Source organism: Hemiscyllium ocellatum, chromosome 25, assembly GCF_020745735.1.
Source record: "Hemiscyllium ocellatum isolate sHemOce1 chromosome 25, sHemOce1.pat.X.cur, whole genome shotgun sequence".
Classification (NCBI taxonomy): domain Eukaryota; kingdom Metazoa; phylum Chordata; class Chondrichthyes; order Orectolobiformes; family Hemiscylliidae; genus Hemiscyllium; species Hemiscyllium ocellatum.
Window position 1 is genome coordinate 36,714,089 of NC_083425.1, and position 20,819 is coordinate 36,734,907.

General features: G+C 41.3%; 1 protein-coding gene across 1 annotated transcript in view; it reads right to left on the reverse strand.

Moving 5' to 3' along the window:
• The window catches only part of mycbpap (mycbp associated protein), a 103,545-nt gene that overhangs the window by 68,669 nt on the left and 14,057 nt on the right, over positions 1–20,819 (reverse strand). The window contains exons 4-7 of the mRNA XM_060844838.1: positions 17,619–17,725; positions 9,796–9,970; positions 3,602–3,717; positions 2,891–3,041 (exon numbers count right to left, since the gene is read on the reverse strand). Coding sequence (XP_060700821.1) covers positions 2,891–3,041; positions 3,602–3,717; positions 9,796–9,970; positions 17,619–17,725 — 549 coding nt within the window. The remainder of the gene's footprint in view (positions 1–2,890; positions 3,042–3,601; positions 3,718–9,795; positions 9,971–17,618; positions 17,726–20,819) is intronic.

Consider the following 20,819-nt stretch of genomic DNA (forward strand, 5'->3'; position numbering starts at 1 on the left):
CTGACCAGATATCCTAAATAAATAATTGAGTCCCATTTGCCAGCATTTGGCCCATATCCCTCCAAACCCTTCTTATTTACACTCACCCATCCAGATGCTTTTTAAATGTTATAGTTGTACTAGCCTCCATCACTTCCTTTGGCAGTTCATTCCATAAGCGCACTACCCTCTGCATTAAAATGTTGCCCCCTAGGCCCTTTTTTAATCTTTCTCCTCTTGTTTAAAACTGTACCCTAGCGTTTTGGACTCCCCCACCCCAGGAAAAAGACTTTGTCTATTTACCCTATCCATGCTCCTCATGATTTTATAAACCTCCAGAAGGCTAACGCTCAGCCTCCAGTGCTCCAGGGAAAATAACCCCAGGCTATTAAGCCTCTCCCTATAGCTCAATACCTCCAACCCTGACAACATCCTTGTATATCTTTTCTGAACCCTTTCAGGTTCATAACATTCTTCCTTTAACAGGGAGACCACAATCGCATGCAGTATTCCAACTCTGGCTTGTACTGCTGCAATATGACCTTCCAACTCCTGTACTCAATACTCTGACCAATAAAGGAAAGCATACCAAACGCCTTCTTCGCTATCCTATCTACCTGTGACTCCACTTTCAAGGAGCTATGAACCTGGACTCCAAGGTCTTTTTGTTCAGCAACACTCCCCCAGACCTCATCATTAAATGTATAAGTCCTGCTCTGATTTGCCTTTCCAAAATTCAGCACCACATACCTATCTAAATTAAGCTCCATTTGCCATTCCTCAGTCCATTGGCCCATCTGATCAAGAGCCTGTTGAACTCTGAGGTAACTTTCTTCACTGTTCACTACACCTCCAATTTTGGTGTCACCCGCAAATGTACTAACTATACCTCCTATGTTCTCATCCAAATCATTTACATAAATGACAAAAAGTAGTGGACCCAGAGGCATCCTTGTGGCACTCCACTGGTGACAGGCCTCCAATCTGAAAAGCAACCCTCCACCACCGCTCTCTGTCTTCTACCTTTGAGCCAATTCTGTACCCAAATTGCTAGTTCTCCTTGTATTCCATATGATCTATCGTTGCTAACCCATGTAGCATGAGGAACCTTGTCGAACACCTTAATGAAGTCCATATAGATCACATCCACCACTCTGCCCTGATCAATCTTCTTTGTTACTTCTCCAAAAACTCAATCAACTTTATGAGGCATGATTTCCGACTCACAAAAGTATGTTGACTATCCCTAATTAGTCCTTGCACTTCCAAATGCATCTTTGGACTTTGGGAGGAAACTGGAGCACCCAGAAGAAACCCACGCTGACACAGGGAAAATATGCAAACTCCACCCAAACAGTCATCTGAGGGTGGAATTGAACCAGGTTTCCTGGCGCTATGAGACAGCAGTGCTAACCACTGAATCACTATGCTGCCCCAACACAATGGCTTAGCTTGGCTTCAATTCTACTTTCTTACCCTCTGCCCATAATCTTCAACCCATTACTAATTAAAAATCTATCTCTTTAAATTTACTCAATGTCTCAGCATCCACCATACTTTGGGGTTGTGAGTTCGATAGATTCATAACTCTTTGAGAGAAGTAAGTACATATCTGTTTTAAATATGCTACCCCTTATCCTAAAACCATGACTTCTCATTCTCTCTACATCTACTTTGTCAATTTCTTTAGCATCTTATATACCTCAATTAGATCTCCGTCCATTCTTTTAAATTCTAGACAGTTTAGGTCTACAAAATGGTGAAAACTAGTGGATTTAGAATTTTTTTTAGGAAGCAAGAAATTTGTTTTGAAAGTAAATTGCCAAGAAACGTAAAAACAAACAGCAAAAGCTTCTAAGAAAGAGTAGCTAAAGTGAGTGTGGGACCCTTGGAGGGTGTGACTCAGGAATTGATGACAGGAACAGCATAATAGAAGATAATTTAAACCAACATCTTATACCAGTCTTCATGATAAAAGAATTGAAAAAACCCAAAGAAATCAGATAAGCAAGGTACTAATGGGAAGAAAGATATTGTGACAGTCTCTACCACAGGGAAGACATAAAGGAAACATTGTCAAGATCCCCCAGAATAATATTAGGGCTCACTGATACACCAACCAAAATAAATCCAAGAATGTCTGTCGGAAATTGGAAATGAGTTCAAACAATTCTTTCAGATTTCAAAAATCTGCACATTTCAATTCTATAAGCTAGGCCGCTTACTTGCGGAACGCTTCAGAGAACACCTCTGGGCCGCCCGAACCAACCAACCCAATCACCCCGTGGCTCAACACTTTAACTCCCCCTCCCACTCCACCGAGGACATGCAGGTCCTTGGACTCCTCCACCGGCAGAACACAACTACACGACGGCTGGAGGAGGAGCGCCTCATCTTCCGCCTGGGAACCCTCCAACCACAAGGTATGAATTCAGATTTCTCCAGCTTCCTCATTTCCCCTCCCCCCACCTTGTCTCAGTCGGTTCCCTCAACTCAGCACCGCCCTCCTAACCTGCAATCCTCTTCCTGACCTCTCCGCCCCCACCCCACTCCGGCCTATCACCCTCACCGTGACCTCCTTCCACCTATCCCACCTCCATCGCCCCTCCCCCTAGTCCCTCCTCCCTACCTTTTATCTTAGCCTGCTTGGCTCTCTCTCTCTTATTCCTGATGAAGGGCTTATGCTCGAAACGTCGAATTCTCTATTCCTGAGATGCTGCCTGGCCTGCTGTGCTTTGACCAGCAACACATTTGCAGCTGTGATCTCCAGCATCTGCAGACCTCATTTTTTACTAAAAAAAAAGTTAAACTAAACCTACTGAACCCTTTCCCCATTAAATTCCTGAAACCTGAAATTTAGATTTACTGATCACACCAAATGAACTTTTGTTCAGGAATGTTGTGAAAGTACCTGTCTCCTTTTTGATTGTCTGAGGTCTCCTGCTATGAACGATGGGTGGTGGAAATCCACGTTCTGTCTGTGTTAACGTTGCTGCCACACCACTTAACTCATCTCCAATCATTGGTGGCAGGGCCCAAAACTCACTCCCCATGTGATAACCCTAAAATAATAAGAAAGGGACAAGTTGGCATATTTATAAAAGCAAAATATTGTAGGTGCAGGAGATATGAAATAAAAGCAGGAAGTGCTGGAGAAACTCAGAAACTCTGGAAAAAGAAATAGCTAACATTTCCATTGGGTCACAGCACACTATAACCAGGGTCAACAGCATTCTGCAATCCAGATGTGAAGCTCAAGCCTCTTACAGGATGGAATAAACCTTAAGAGCTAAGAACATGAGGGCGTTAATCACCAGTGCCAAGACCAGAAGGGAGTGAATCTCCATAGCAAGAACCAGGAGGGAATGAATATTTTTAGTTAGTAACAGAAGCAAGTGAACAGGGAAACATGAATCCCCATATTATAAAACAGAATGGTGTGAATCCACTTAGCTAAGAACCCAGGAGCTCATGATCTCCAATGGTCTGGCATCAGAGGGAGTGAATTCAACAGCCAAGAAAAGAAAAAGAATGCACCCATATCACCAGTTACTGAATACTTGATATGCCAATGCACATTGGGATACCATGAATAAAAGGTAAAAAAAAAACCTTTTCTGACCTTTCCAGAACCCAGAGTTGCAATGGTCTGATCGATGAGGTTAGACTGTTGTCTCCGCTCTTCAATATTCTCACATTGATTCATCACCAGTTCATCAACTGGCTTGTCTAGGATTTCTAAACAGAGAATAGCCAGTTTCACCATTATAACGAAGAGGTTTCTTGTGAGGAGGAAGAGTGAGGAGGAAAAATATAAAGAGCAATTTCACAGAATACACAGGTACTTATTAAAAATAAGTTCCCTGAGTTTGCGATATCAGCTATACTGCATTAAATGTAAAAGGAATTGTTATATATAAAATGATCAAGATTTAGCTATTTCATTTCCTATCATCTTAACGGTCCATAAGTCCTTAAGGCCTAGGAGCCATTCAACCCATCAGTCTGCTCTGCCATTCAATGAGATCATGGCTGATCTGGCCATTCTCAATTCTACTTGCCTGCCTTATCTCCATAATCCTCATTGCCTTACTTTATTTATTCTATGTCATGATGCCTGAGATACTAAACTGTTCAAAATCTTTCAAAACATTATTTCCAATTCCATTAACATTAGTACCAACTTGGATGGCAATAACAAGATCCCTCCGCTCACACTCCAAATTCCTCTCCAGCCCTGAGGAGATGTCCTTCAGCCTGACACCAGGTAGGCAGGACAGCTTTTGGAAATCATGCTTACGGCTCAGCAAAAGGTATTTATCTCCCTAATTTTAAGTCCCCTACTGCTATGTTCCTATTTCCTCCCCTAGTTACATGGCACCCTCTACAATAGTATTGTAGTCAGGTTGCTCATCCTCCCTATAGTCCTTACTCTCATCTGCAGAGTTTGCAAGAACCTTGTTACTATTGCATACCTGATTTTTTTTTTAAAGATATTTTTATTAGAAATTTAATATTTTGACAGATTTACAAAAATAAACAGAACTTTCAAGCACAAACATTAATATAAAAATAGATCTTAAATATATAATCATCAAAATTCAAAGGAATGATACTAAAGAAGAAAGAAAAACAATGAAACTCAGTTAACTACTAATCTAATCCACAATTATCCAGAGTGTATAGTTGAGTCACTTACATCCTTCAAACAAGAGAAAATGTTCTCTAATACACTCATAACAGTATAATAAAAAGGAAACTATTTCCAAACAATAAGAACAAAAAAAAACATGTTTGAATGGAGATCCTCCCCCTTGTTCTCAGGGGGCCTTACTTCCTTTCTAAAGGTCCACCATATCCTCTCCCAAACAGTGTCCCACCCTTGACCCGGGCGCTCCTTAATAGGATTTAGATATAATACCGAGCTAGAGTTAACAGTGAGCGCCCCACCCCCACCCCTCCCCACCCATACCTGAGTATATCTGATAGCATCAATGCCACGTACAAACACACATAACTATAAAATTACAACTCCAACAAATTACAGTTAAGTATAATAACATAAAATAGCAAGGGAAAACAACCCTGCTCCCAGAAGCAAAAGTAAAGTAGAGTAAAGTATCCACTTCTCCCCACGGAGTGTGGAAGAGGCAAGCCAACATAAATTGTCTCTTACGATTTATTTAAATGAGTCTAAAAGTTCCTTAGCCTCTTCTGGTGATCTAAAATTATACTCGGATCCTTCGTGGTTAAAGCATAACGTCGCTGGGTAGCGTAAGGTGTATTGAATATTTAAGTTCCTTAGACATTTCTTCACCTCATCAAACGCCTTCCTCCTTCGTGCCAAAGCCGGGGAGAAGTCCTGAAATAACATAATCTTGGATCCTTCATGGATCATGGCTTTAGGATCCTTTCCAAGCTTTCTGGAGGCATCCAGGAGTATCTGCCTCTCCCTATAACTCTGCAGCCAGAACAGGACCGGGCGTGGGCGCTGGTTTGGGCCAGATCCGCGTACTGCGACCCGGTAGGCCCACTCCACCCTTACCCGGTCAGTTTCAGCCCCCAGGTTTAAAAGCTGGGGCAGCCATCGCTCCAGAAATACTGCTAACTGTCCCTTCTCTTCTTGTTCAGGGAGGCCCAGAAGACGGATATTCTTTCTCCGATTTCTATTATCCAGGTCATCCATGTAGATTTCAAAGGCCCTGACTCTCTGCTCCAGAGCTCGCACCTGTTCTGCAGCTGTTTGAGCTGCAGCCTCGGAGGTCGTGGCCTTTAGCTCCGCCCCCTTCACTCGGCCCTGCAGTTCCTCAATAGCCTGGCTGTGCTTTTGTAACTTTTCTTCGAATGAGTTCCATCTCTGTCTGGATTCTGCGATGAAATTGACGAGTGTCGTTTCCAGCCTGGCAATCATCTCTACAAGGCCTGTTTTTACATCAGCTGCAGCCGGAGGAGGAGAGGAGGGTGGGGGAGGGGTCTTTGTTTTCTGAGAGCTGCGGGGTCCCTTTGGTTTACTCATTATCCACTTAATATTAAACTGCTTAAATATAATAGTAAGCAGCTAATTAAGGTTAGAAAATTTTTTTGGGTGGTTTGGTAAGTGTGGTGGAGGTGAGTAACTCACTTTACCCAGGTTTTGGGAAGAGCACTGTAAACTCAGACTTGCTGAGTCGCCGCCATCTTGGATCTCCTGCATACCTGATAATGGCGTTGTTGAAGAGCGGTTCCACCCAACCATATCACAGGCCTCATACTATTCATATAATATAACCATGATCTTACTTTTTGAAAAAAGTATGTAATTTGAATTTTAAGGAATCAATAATAATCGCTTCCACCATCTTGCTTGGCATTTTGTTTCTTGGTTTGACCTCTTCTGCTTTGTTAGATTATTCCCACAGATTTATTTGGGTGCACTGAACTCTAACCCTCATTCTGTCAAATGCAGGTCATGTCCTTTGGTTGTCCTGTTCTAGAATCCACAAAGAAACCATCCCTCAATCTTTTGATTCCTCATGTAAATGTTGACAATTGACACAATCATTCCTGATCATCTAACCCCCTCAGCCTTTCAATCGTTTCAGTTCCTTTCATGTGTCAACAGCTGTAATATATTTCCAATATTGTGATGTTTAGTACTGCAAAAGGACTCTTGTAGTGCAGTGGTAGTGTGCTAGCTTTCGACCAGAAGGCTGGGTTCAAGTCACACCTGCTCCAGAGGTGTGTATTAACATCCTGGAATAGGTTGAGCAGAAAATATCTTGCATTCAGGGTTCTAACTGTGGAAGAAGCAATGATTTATAAAATGGCAGAATTATAGTTCAACATCTAACTTGCTTTGTTCACTGCCATGAAGCAGTGTTACAGTAGATGCAATTTGTTCTTAATCGGGATCCACTGACATCTTTCATTTTAGGACCACAGGAAGTGGAGGAGGCCACTTAGCCTCTCCAGTTTGTTCCCCCATTGAATTAGACTACGATGATCTGCAAACCAGATCTCAGCCATTGCCATTACTCTTTAGCATTCTTGATATCAACAGTTTATCAATTTCAGATTTTACATTAACAATTGATCTGACATTGCAGAGAGAATTTACAATTTGTTTTTATTTGTTTATGGAATGTGGGAATTATTGGTTGGGCCAGTATTTATTGTCCATTCCTAGCTGCCCTTGACTAAGTTGCAGTGAGCTGCTTTCTTGAAGTGCTGGAGTCCAGTTGGTGTTGGGAGTGTTTGGTTGGTTGGGGGGGGGGGAGGTTTCCAGGATTTTGACCCAGTGACAATGAGGAATGGTGTTGTTGAAGGAGCATGAATGAGTTGCTGCAGTACACTCTGCATCAATGGTGAAGGGTGTGAATGTTTAAAGTGGTGGATGGCATGCCAATTAATAGTCTACTTTCCCCAGATGGTGTCAAGCTTTGAGTGCTGTTACATCATCTTACTTGCTTTTATAGCCTCAGTATTTACATGGCTGTTCCAGTTCAGTTTCTGGTCAATGGTTAAACCCCAGCATGTTGATGGTAAGGGAAATTCAGTGATGTTATTGCTATAGAATGTCAAGCAGAAATGGCTACTTTATTTCTTTATTAGAGATGGTCATTGCCCTGGCATTGTCTTCCCTGGATATTACTTGCTATTTATCACAAGCAAGAATGCTGCCCAGTTTTCACTCAATAAAGACACCAACAGACGTTCATGAGGAGTCATGAACAAAGCTGGAAATTGAGCAAACATCCTCACTTCTGACATTATGATGGAGGGAGGGTTATTCATGAAACAGCTGAAGACAGTTGGACCTAGGTACACTACTCTGAAAAACAGTGATGTTCTAAGACTTGAGAAGATTAACTTCCAGCAGGACTCCAACAATGATATTTGGATATGAAATTGGCTAGGGTAGAAGTAGCAGAGAGTAATGAAGAACAGAAGAAGGATGCTATCGAGTCCTCCTGAGATTAGGATTATTGCTTTTATTATTTATAAATGGTATAAACATGGCTATAGAAACATCATTTTAACATGCTGTATAGCATGCAAAATTATACTTTTCATTGTATCTCAGTAATGTGACAACAATAAAAACAACTCAAAATCAAATTCAAACTCATTCCCAAAAATGAGTGTTATGTAAAGTTGAGTCGAAAAGTGTGGCACTGGAAAAGTACAGCAGGTCAGGCATAATCTGAGGGGCAACAGATTCGATGTTTTGAGCATAAGCTCTTCACCAGGAATGTGGAGGGTGAAGGGGGATGAGAGATAAATGGGGGGGGGGGGAGCAGTACCAAGTTAGAGGATTGGATCTGGGATGAGATGGGGGGAGGGGAGATTTGGAAACTAGTAGATTTGGAGTGAGGTAGGGGTGGGGGTTCTCTTGGCCTAGTAATGTAAATTTAGCAATGTAGTAAATGGTGAGGAGTGCAGCAGAGAAATAAGGAGGACATCGACATACTGCTAAACTGAGTAAACATGTGACAGATACAGTTCAATGTGAAGTGTAAATTGATGGACTGTAAAAAGAAAATCAGAGCTTGTGAGGTTTGCTGGCTAGGCCAGCATTCACTACCCACTCGTAATTGCCCTTAAAAAGGTAGTGGTGAGTTGTCTTTCTGAACCACAGTCATCCACCCAAAATGCCATTAAGGAGGGAGTTTCCAGGATTTTGATCTAGCAACACTGAAGGATCAGCAAAATATATCTATTGCCTTTGTCCTCTAGATGGCTATGGCTATAGGTTTGGAAGAAGCTGCCTTAGAAAACTTGGTGAATATTTGACCTGCATCTTGTATATGGTACGCAGTACTGCTATTTCGTGTTGGTGGCAGGAGTGAACAGTTATAGATGTGGTGTCAGACAAATAGGCTGCTCTTTCCTGGATGCTATCAAACTGCTTCATTGTTGTTGCAGCTGCATTCATCCAGGCAAGTAAGAAATACTCCATCACACTCCTATTGTACTTGTGGCTTTCAGTATTCTGGCTATAGGATTCCTAGTCTCTGACCTGCTTGTGTTCACACAGTATTTATATGGCTAGTCCAATTTGATTACTGGTCAATGGTAACCTTCAGGATGGTGATAATTGGAGACTCAGTAGTAGCAATGCCACTGAATGTCAAGAAGTTACATTTACATTCTCTTTTTCTGGAGATGGTCATTGCCAAGAATTTCCATGAGGTCAACCCAAAGCTGGATGTTGTCCAGGTTTTGCTGCATTTGGACTTTGGCTGCTTCAGTATCTAAGGAGTTGGAGATGGTACTGAACATTATGAAATCATCAGTAAACATCTCAATTTCTGATCTTATGATGGAGGGAGGCCATATGTGAAACAGCTGAAGGTAATTGGGTCTAGGACACTACCCTGAGGAACTCCTGAAGAGATGGAATGGGGCTGAGATAAATGAGCTCTGACAACCACAATCATCATCTTTTGTGCTAGGTATGATTCAAATGTTCAGAGGAGTACCACGAAGCGACAGAACAATCTAAATGGTACAAATCTGATCAATACAGAGCTCAAAATTCAGAAATTTTTCACCATATCAGAACAAGATGATAAGGTTGAGAAAACATACTGATTATTTGGTTCTGCAAGCGGGGCACAGATTACAAAACAAGGAAGTTATGCTTAGTCATAACATTCACTCATTAAGCCTCAGAATTGGGTACAATTTGGGGCACCAGACTATGAGAAGAATTTCAAGGCTTTTCAAAGGCAAGGGTGCAGAAAAGATCTGACAGAATGTGAAAATGGTTTAAAATTCTTAACTTGGAAGGCAATGCTTCAATCTCTAAGACTAGCTTTATTCAGTTCTACTTACTGGAGATCAGTTGTTGTGTTCTCTTTCTCTCTGCCATGTGCCACTGCCAATTTGCCAAGGCATGGTCCTGATTTTGTGATTTGGCATAAATAATGTCTTTGGATTTCTTTTCATAAACCTGCAGCTCCTGAGGTGTGGCTTCAGCAGGAAAATGTTCTGAGATCGCACTGGCCAACTAAACAACAGAGAAATAGAAAGTTAAGAGGATAACCATTATTGTGGTTCTGTTCGCCGAGCTGGGAATTTGTGTTGCAGATGTTTCATCCCCTTGTCTAGGTGACATCCTCAGTGCTTGGGATCCTCCTGTGAAGTGCTTCTGTGATCTTTCCTCTGGCATTTGTAGTGGTTTGAATCTGCTGCTTCCGGTTGTCAGTTTCAGCTGTCGGCTGCAGTGGCCGGTATATTGAGTCCAGGTTGATGTGTTTGTTGATTGAATCTGTGGATGAGTGCCATGCCTCTAGGAATTCCCTGTTCTCTGTTTGGCTTGTCCTATAATAGTAGTGTTGTCTCAGTCGAATTCATGTTGCTTGTCATCTGTGTGTGTGGCTACTAAGGATAGCTGGTCGTGTCAATTCGTGGCTAGTTGGTGTTCATGGATGCGGATCGTTAGCTGTCTTCCTGTTTGTCCTATGTAGTGTTTTGCGCAGTCCTTGCATGGGATTTTGTACACAACATTGGTTTTGCTCATTCCTAGACGTGATGGTACAGAGAACCACCTAACGGAGAATTCAGCACAAAGGTATACAGGAAAGTCACACACACAGACCAAGTCCTGAACTACGAAAGCAACCACCCCAACACACACAAAAGAAGTTGCATCGAGACACTATTCAAAAGGGCCACAACACACTGCAGTACGCCAGAACTGCAAAAAGAGGAAGAAGAACACCTACACAATGTATTCGCCAAAAACCCGCGCAATTTCATCAACAGTTGCCTAAGGGAAAGACAATGGAATGAGGACATGCCACAACCCAAAGGACTAGCCACACTACCATACATCAAAAGCATTTCCAAACTGACAGCCTACTGCAATCACTAGGACTCATAACAGCACACAAACCAACAGCCACTCTCAGACAACAACTCACCAGAACGAAGGACCCAATACTCAGCATGAGCAAAACCAATGTAGTGTACAAAATCCCACGCAAGGACTGCACAAAACACTACATAGGACAAACAGGAAGACAGCTAACGATCCGCATCCATGAACATCAACTAGCCACGAAACGGAACGACCAGCTATCCTTAGTAGCCACACATGCAGATGACAAGCAACATGAATTCGACTGTGACAACACTACTATTATAGGACAAGCCAAACAGAGAACAGCCAGGGAATTCCTAGAGGCATGGCACTCATCCACAGATTCAATCAATAAGCACATCGACCTGGACCCAATATACCGACCACTGCAACGGACAGTTGCAACTGACAACCTGAAGTGGCAGATTCAAACCACTACAAATGCTGGAGGAAAGATCACAGAAACGCTTCACAGGAGGCTCCCAAGCACTGAGGATGTCACCTAGAAAGGGGACAAAACGTCTGCAACACAAATTCCCAGCTCAGTGAACAGAACCACAACAACGAGCACCCAAGCTACAAATCTTCTCCCAAACTTTGAATAACCATTATGCAATTTAGCACTGGGCCAAGCAATAATTTGTGGAGAATGGATCAGATGCCCGTCATGTCGGGATCTAGGCTCAAGTCGTCAAAGAATGAAAGCCTCTTTGGAAGTAAAAAGGTAACATTCAGCTGACCATTTCCTGCCTATATTTATAGGCAGGAAATGGTCAGCTGAATGTTATCTTTTTACTCAAACTCATGAATAAGCACAGATAATGGATAACCAGATGTCCACATTCCCACCTGCCCACTTATTCCTAAGTGCCCTCCTACCCACCCATATGTAAAGATTCCCTTCTACACTTTTCCGCAAGCAGACATCTGTTCATGTGACCACCCACCAATTTGTCCACTATTGGCCATGTCATGAATTTAAAAGGATAATTGGAGAAAGAAAACCAGAAAATGACTTTATAACTACCTTAGCTGATTCTTGTCTAGGTGATAGAACATAGAACATAGAACATAGAAGGATACAGCGCAGTACAGGCCCTTCGGCCCTCGATGTTGCGCCGACCGAATCCTACCTAACCTATACTAGCCCAATAACTTCCAAATGCCTATCCAATGCCCGCTTAAATGACCATAAAGAAGGAGAGTTCACCACTGATACGGGCAGGGCATTCCATGAACTCACAACCCGCTGTGTGAAGAATCTACCCCTAACATCTGTCCTATACCTACCTCCCCTTAATTTAAAGCTATGTCCCCTAGTAACACCTGACTCCATTAGCGGTAAAAGGTTCTTAGTATCTACCCTATCTAAACCCCTAATCATCTTATACACTTCTATCAGATCTCCCCTAAACCTTCTCTTCTCCAATGAGAACAGCCCCAAGTGCCTCAGCCTTTCCTCATAAGATTTTCCTACCATTCCAGGCAACATCCTGGTAAACCTCCTCTGCACTCGTTCTAAAGCTTCCACATCCTTCCTATAGTATGGCGACCAAAACTGCACACAATACTCCAGATGAGGCCTCACCAGAGTCTTATACAACTGCAACATGACCTCAGGACTCCGGAACTCAATTCCTCTGCCAATAAAGCCCAGTACACCATATGCCTTCCTCACAGCACTATTTACCTGGGTGGCAACTTTCAGAGATCTGTGTACATGGACACCAAGATCCCTCTGCTCATCCACACTACCAAGTAGCCTACCATTAGCCCAGTAATCCATCATCTTGTTATTCCTACCAAAGTGAACGACTTCGCACTTAGCTACATTGAATTCCATTTGCCACATTTCCGCCCAGCTCTGCAACTTATCTATATCCCTCTGTAACCTACCACTTCCTTCCTCACTATCCACAACTCCACCGACTTTTGTGTCATCCGCAAACTTGCTTACCCAGCTTACAAGTCCTTCCTCTAGATCATTTATAAAGATAACAAAAAGCAATGGTCCCAAAACAGATCCTTGTGGTACACCGCTAGTAACTGCGCTCCAAGATGAACATAATCCATCAACTACTACCCTCTGTCTCCTTCCAGCCAGCCAATTTCTATTCCAAACCTCTAATGTATCCTCAATGCCATACCTCCGAAGTTTTAGCATTAGCCTACCATGGGGAACCTTATCGAACGCCTTACTAAAATCCATATACACAACATCTACTGCTTTACCCTCGTCCACTTCCTTAGTCACCTTCTCAAAGAACTCAATAAGGTTTGTGAGGCACGACCTGCCCTTCACAAAACCATGCTGGCTATCCCTGATCACGTTATTCCTACCCAGATGTTCATAAATCTTATCCCTTACCATTCTCTCTAAGACTTTGCCCACCACTGAAGTCAGACTCACTGGCCTATAGTTACTAGGGCTATCCCTACTCCCTTTCTTGAACAATGGGACCACATTCGCTATCCTCCAGTCCTCTGGTACTATTCCCGTTGACAATGACGACATAAAAATCCAGGCCAATGGCTCTGCTATCTCCTCCCTAGCTTCCCATAGAATCCTGGGGTAAATGCCATCAGGCCCAGGAGACTTATCTATATTCATCCTTTCCAATATTCCCAAAACCTCTTCCCTGCATATTTCCAGGGCATCCATTCTAATTATTTGTGATTCCATATTCACATCAGCAACAGTGTCCTGTTCCTGAGTGAATACTGATGAAAAGTACTGATTTAATGTCTCTCCAATCTCCTCCACCTCCACACACAACTTCCCACTACTATCCTTGACTGGACTGGTACCTACCCTAGTCATCCTTTTATTCTTGACATACCTATAGAAAGCCTTTGGGTTTTCCCTAATCCTACCAGCTAAAGACTTTTCATGTCCCCTTCTCGCTTCTCTTAGCTCCCTCTTTAGCTCCTTCCTGGCTACCTTATAACTCTCAATCGCCCCTACTGAACCTTCACGCCTCATCTTTACATATGCCGCCTTCTTCCCTTTCACAAGGGACTCCAATTCCTTACTAAACCACGGCTGCCTCACAAGGCCCTTTACACCATGCCTGACTGGTACATACCTATCAAGGACACGCAGTAGCTGCTCCTTGAACAATCCCCACATCTCATTAGTGTTCTTCTCTTGAAGCCTGTTTTTCCAATCCACACATCCTAAGTCATGCCTCACTGCATCATAATTTCCCCGCCCCCAGCTATAGCTCTTGCCCTGCGGCGCACGATTATCCCTCTCCATCACTAAAGTAAAAGTCACCGAGTTGTGGTCACTGTCCCCGAAGTGCTCACCTACCTCCAAGTCTAACACCTGGCCTGGTTCATTACCTAGAACCAAATCCAATATAGCCTCCCCTCTTGTTGGCCTGTCGACATATTGTGTCAGGAAACCCTCCTGCACACATTGTACAAACACCGACCCATCTAATGAACTCGAGCTATAGCTCTCCCAGTCAATATCTGGGAAGTTAAAGTCCCCCATAACAACCACCCTGCTACCTTCACTCTTTTCCTGAATCATCCTCGCAATATTATCCTCTACTTCTCTAGGACTATTAGGAGGCCTGTAGAAAACACCGAACAGGGTGACCTCACCTTTCCTATTTCTAACCTCAGCCCAAACTACCTCAGATGGCAAGTCCTCTTCCATCGTCCATTCCACTGCTGTGATACTATCTTTGACAAGTAATGCCACGCCTCCCCCTTTTTTACCCCCATGTCTGATCCTACTAAAACATTTGAACCCTGGAACGTGCAACAGCCATTCTTGTCCCTGTTCTACCCACGTCTCTGTAATGGCCACAACATCGAAGTCCCAGGTACCAACCCATGATCTTGCAGACCATGTATATAGCATTTAAGGTTACTTATCTTTTTCCATTTGGGAACCATGTGGTGCTTTACTAAGCTGAGGGAAAAGAGTTAATGTCTAACATCCCAACCAGATAATCTGTTTTTCAGAATGTTTGTTGTGAGGTTAATATTAGCCAGGACATCATTTTTTTAATATCCAGGTAAGGTGATAAATGGGGGTTTTAATTTAATGTCACTACTGATGTATGGCACCTAAACTGAATTGTCAGCTTGCTTTATCTGCTCAAACCTCTAGAATGATGCTCCAAATCACGAGCTTCTGGTACAGAGGCCAAAGTACTAGAAACTGCAATAAGGTTATTATAATTTTAATGATAAGTTGATATATAAATGGCAGCATTATTGAGGCTATCTGTCTGGTTATAGTATAAACTCAACATTGTCACAATGTGCTTGGAGCTTTACTTTCCATCTAAACTGTTATGATAAAGGTATAAAATATATTATAACCATTATAATGTAATTATTACATTTGGAATTTGGATTTTTAAATTGAGGTAAACTTAAAAATGTACAGTTTCAGTTGTGTGAAGGTAACTTTTCTAAGACATCAGAAAGTTATTTGGAATATCAAACCAAAGATATAATTTCCGGTGACAAGTGGGCCCTGCAGGGTTCAGTGTTGGGGCCGCAGCTGTTCACTTCATATATTAATGATCTGGATGAAGGGACTGGAGGCATTCTGGCAAAGTTTGCCGATGGTACGAAGTTAGGTGGACAAGCAGATAGTACAGGGGAGGTGTGGAGGCTGCAGAAAGATTCAGACAGTTTAGGAGACTGGTCCAGAAAACGGCTGATGAAATTCAACATGAGCAAATGCAAATTATTGCACCCATGGACTGCTTTCTAAATGGTGATAAAATTCATAAAGCCAAAGTACAAAGGGATCTGGGAGTGCTAGTCCAGGATTCTCTAAAGGTTAACTTGCAGGTTGAGTCCATGATTAAGAAGCGAATGTAATGTTGTCATTTATCTCAAGAGGGTTGGAATATAAAATTTATAAAGCTCTAGTAAGGCCCCATTCAAAATATGGTATCCAATTATGGGCCTCACACCTCAGGAAGGACATACTAGCACTGGAGTATGTCCAGCAGAGATTCACACGGATGATCCCTGGAATGGTAGGCCTAACATATGATGAATGGCTAAGGATCCTGGGATTGTATTCATTAGAGTTTAGAAAGTTGAAGGGTGAATTAATAGAAACTTACAAGATAATGCATGGCTTAGAAAGGGTGACGCTGGGAAGTTGTTTCTGTTAAGTGGGGAGACTAGAACCCGTGGGCGCAGCCTTAGAATTAAAGAAGGTCAATTTAGAATGGAAATGCGCAGACATTTCTTCAGCCAGAGATTGGTAGGCCTGTGGAATTCATTGCCATGGAGCACAGTGGAGGCTGGACTTTAAATGTTTCAAGGTAGAGATTGATAAATTCATGATCTCACAAGGAATCAATGGCTGAGGGAAGTGTGTGGGTAAGTGGAGTTGAAATGCCCATCAGCCATGATTAAATGACAGAGTGGACTCAGTGGGCTGAATAGTCTTATTTCCACTCCTATGTCTTATGGTCTAAGGAGGCATATGACTTAATTAAAGTGCTTAGCAAGATACCTGTTATGCTAACTGATGGAGTGTTTACAAAGTTGAACTAGAGTGATGAACAGAAAGAAAGAGACCAGGGATGACTGTTTTTGAAGTCAGTTCAGAATTAGGTTTCAATTCAGGAGAACAATTTCATCCTAGCAAAAGGGTTTTAGTTTTGAGAGTTTGTGTAGACACTTTCAAGCTGTCAGAACTGAAAAGAGGTTTTGATTATCAGAACTGAAAAAAAGTTTCCAGGCCATCAAACTAGCAAGTGCCAGCAAAGTAAGAGATTACAGAGTTAAGATAGTTGTGACTCTTCTCTGGAATTAAGTTTTTACAAATTATATTGCTGTTAATGTTAAGATTTTTCTAAAAATTATAAATAGAGATCTTTGTTTTCTTCCCCCATTTTTGCTATAAACCTTTGTTCTTTCAGTAAAGAACATTAGCATCTTCGTTCAGTATTCAGTGACTAACCATCACAGCACCAACTGCAAAAATTAAACTTATGATCTATCAAGCTAGGTTTCACTCTGGGATCTGACTTGTCTAATATTATCATTAGGTGGGATCATAACATTGTCTTGGCAGTGTTTGCTGTAACAATCTAGAGGAGGCTTTATATTAAATCTAACCCTCGTTGTACTTTGGCGTGTTTGATGTACACAACATAGAGAGTGCCTTATTTTGTATCAATTCTTTATTGTACTTGTTCTGTGTGTGTTTGACGGAATGCTTGCAGTGGGAACTTTACTCAATATTCAATTGTATCTTATCCAGGCAGACATAATGCTAAGTCTAGTTGCTTCAAATTGAAATGTGTTATCTCAATACATTGATAATAATGTGGTTGCAAAAGTAACAGCACGTTTATAAACAAGTAACAAAAGAAAGAGCACAGCAAGTAATTTGGAAAATTAAATTAGGATTCTCTACAAGCTCCAACCTCATTGTCTACCACCCCAAACAGCTTATTTCAACACCAAAGTTCATAAATCAGTCTTTCCTGGTGACCAAATAGAGGGATATGGGCCAAGTGCTGGCAAATGGGACTAGATTAACTTTGGATTTCAGGATGGCATGGACAATTTGGACTGAAGGGTCTGTTTCTGTGCTGGACATCTCTGTGACTCAATGACCCACTTTTTCAACTGTTCCAACTTCAAATTCAAATGTTAAGTCTTCTTTTAGAACTGCATTCGTTCAATGTGGCCCTCAAGATTTATAAACGAGCCAATTTAGATAAACCATATCCCAAGTTCTCATGACTATTTGTATGTTTTAGTTCATATCAGAAATAATAGTATGCTTGTACTCTACCTCAGAAAGTCCTCTTGCAAGCAATTCCTGCCTAAATTCTTCCATGGTTCCAAGGATGCTGTGAGGCAGTACTCTCCCCTCTGTGTCAAAGCGAGGACCCCCAGAACCTGTAGGTTTAAGATGTGATGATATACACTGTTAGCAACAGTTGATTGTTGCTAGGTATTACCCAGAGGAAAGCTTTAAAGGTTAAAATAATTCACAGTATTCAATATGTTCACACCCCTGAGATACCAAGCATGATCACATTACAAAGTCAAAACATCACATAAAGAGTTGTTCATCCCTAACAAGAAAATATAAGGCTTAGCCACCGCGAGGTCTGTATACTTTGATTGCAAATTTTTTTCCTTCTACATTAAAAGCCGCAATTTCATGTTGGATTGTTTTGCCATCAGCGTAACATATTTTGTGTTACAACAGTGAATATTGGCAAACTATTCAGTCTTATGAATCTTTGCAGCCACATCCAATCATACTCTGACCTCACATCCAGCAGTACAGTATTGGGTGCAGTCCTGGACAACCTTTCTTGATCTATCCCTGGGGCACTATCTTAATTATTCTGCCCCTAGCTGTTCATCACCATAGGCTTTTTCATGTCCGAGCAGAGAACTGTATGTATCATGAACACGTCAGTGCAAGTTGACAACCGCACAATCCTGACGAGTTGGTAATCATTATCCAATGGTATGACACTTCCAGGACTACATCATTCCTGAGACTGGGTGCAGAAGAATGTACTTTCTATCTGAGCCATGTGAAGTACACACAATTGCTGGATAGACTGCAGACTTTCATGCTCCATCAGCAGCCAAAAGCTGAAGATTGTCCAAGAAATCCAATTGAAGATTTAGCATTCACATTATCTAGAATATGTTAAAAAAAATTCCACGTACAACATTTTTCTTGAATCGTTCTCTTACACTCCAAATATGTCAGTATGGAAGGACTTAATTGGAACAAGATTTTAAAAAACATGCACAAAGATCGCCAAGCTTAAATTTTATGGATATGAAGAATGAATTAATGAGAATGATGAAGAAATGTACTAATTTCTCAGAAAGCCTTCATGCCGTCAAAATCAATCTATTTCACAGCAGAAATATGATGAATACTTACCACTTAAGTCTGAAGCTCAGAGAATGGTTTGTGTCAACAAATATAAGTGGTGGATAGAGAGAAGGCCAATGTAATTTGTGTGATTGATGGGGGAGTGCACTAAAAGACAAGCTCTGCCAGTCCACAAGCCATATCAAAAGTGTAAATGGCTTATTTAAAACAGTCAATTTGATTTTCATCATTATTAATTACAACAAAAAAGAATTTCACCAGGTTTTTTCTAATAAAGTCAAAAATATCTTGTTTATTTAAAACAGACTTATTCTTTAGATAAGTGTCAAAACTAGTTATCAACTAAGCTTCAATGCAGAACTAAACTATAAGCCCCTAAATCTGAACACACACACACACATATTTTGATTCTGAGATAAAACAAGACACTGCTCGAATAAAGTATTATAGATGGGATTAAATTAGGACAAAAAGTGCCCTTGTGCATTAAATGTCTAAACTAAAAAGGTAGAATGAGTTGAATTCTCATTGTGCATTTGGTTTCCTACTAATGTAATTAAGTTGCAGACTGATGCAAGATTCTCTGTTTGGACCTATAGGCCCTTGGATTGAATGAACAGTTCAGCTTTCAGAGTTATGAGGACATCTGAGATATTGATTTCTGGAAGTTTCTCAGATTCCCTGATAATATTTCACTGAGATATCTCTTTTGCCGGTTTTCTTCTAAAGCTTATAATTTACTCCCCGGGGGGGCGGGGGGGGGGGGATGTTTTTCTTCCTGCTAGTTTTCTTCTGACTCCTAACTCTGTGGCAATACATAAACTAAAAATTCAGATGCTATTGCTGGGTGATTGCACCATAGATCCTAGGATTTCTGCTCAGGTTGGTTTGACAAGCTATTAAGACTGTAAAAGCAATCTCTTTTTAAGAGCTCTTCTTTTCCAAAATAATTTGCTTTTTCAGTAAATGGCAAATAACCCCCCTTGATGCTTGACTTTTTCCAAGAAATCACATTAAATCCCCCTTCAACCCTAATGTACAAATTCTCATAATCCATACGTTTATATGAAAAATACAAAATCGAACTCCAGTAAACCTGCGTGACATATACAGCTTCTTCCAGGTCACTAAAACCAATTATGAATCTAAAACAAGCGGCCTGTCCCGTGACTCCAAGCTGAAGTTAGCAATACAGTTCTCAAAGATAATTTGCTATCTGAGACCAGTGGAAGGAGCACTATCAAGACTTCTCAAGTCAAAGTTCAATTGAAATATTGGACAAAACAATCCAAAGAATCCCTCAAAAGCTTGAGAAATCAAAGTTGGGAATGCTGACAACCATGCTGAACCACTAAAGGAAATCCAAATGAGAAATAATAAGGCATTCAGTCTGGACAACACATCAGCACAGCTTTATACAGCTTACAGTTATGAGCTTCTACTCAAATTCTCAGTCTTTTATGTAAAAGGTTAAGCAGAAGAGGTGCTACCTCCTGAACTCCAAAATGCATCATTTTTCACTTTTCAAGAAACAGTTAAGTTGATTTTTGGGAATTATTAAAGCATATCCCTTCTTTCTACAATGTGGAAGATTCTCACATTGATCATTTTGAAATGTATCTTAATCAAAAAGCATCCTTCCAAAGACCCAATGCGGTTTCTGGTCATCCAGAGGAATTACAGACATGATGTCTGTCACTGGACAAAAGTTTCTGGATAAACAATGGTCTTTACTTATCATAAGAACTTCATGAACTGTAACTCTTTGGAAAGTCCAGGAAGTAACAAGTCCAATAAAATTTGTTACCTTCCGGTGCCTCTTGCATGATGGTTCAATAGCATCTGTCCTTTTATAGTGAATTGGATGCTGAGCCCTTGCATATCCAGATGGACATCAAGCAAGGATATGTGACTGCATCAACTCACTTCACTTCAGCCTGTTCATGACCAACCGCCAAAATGGGACATGGTTGAGTTTTGATTCAATGGAAAGCTTTTCAACATCAACAAACGGAGAGCCAACAATAAAGCAACTCTCCATTAAATCCATGACTTATAAAATATCAAATACTGTGCAGCTGCAGTCTACACTGTGTAATCTAATCTGTTAATCAATCTTCTACCCAT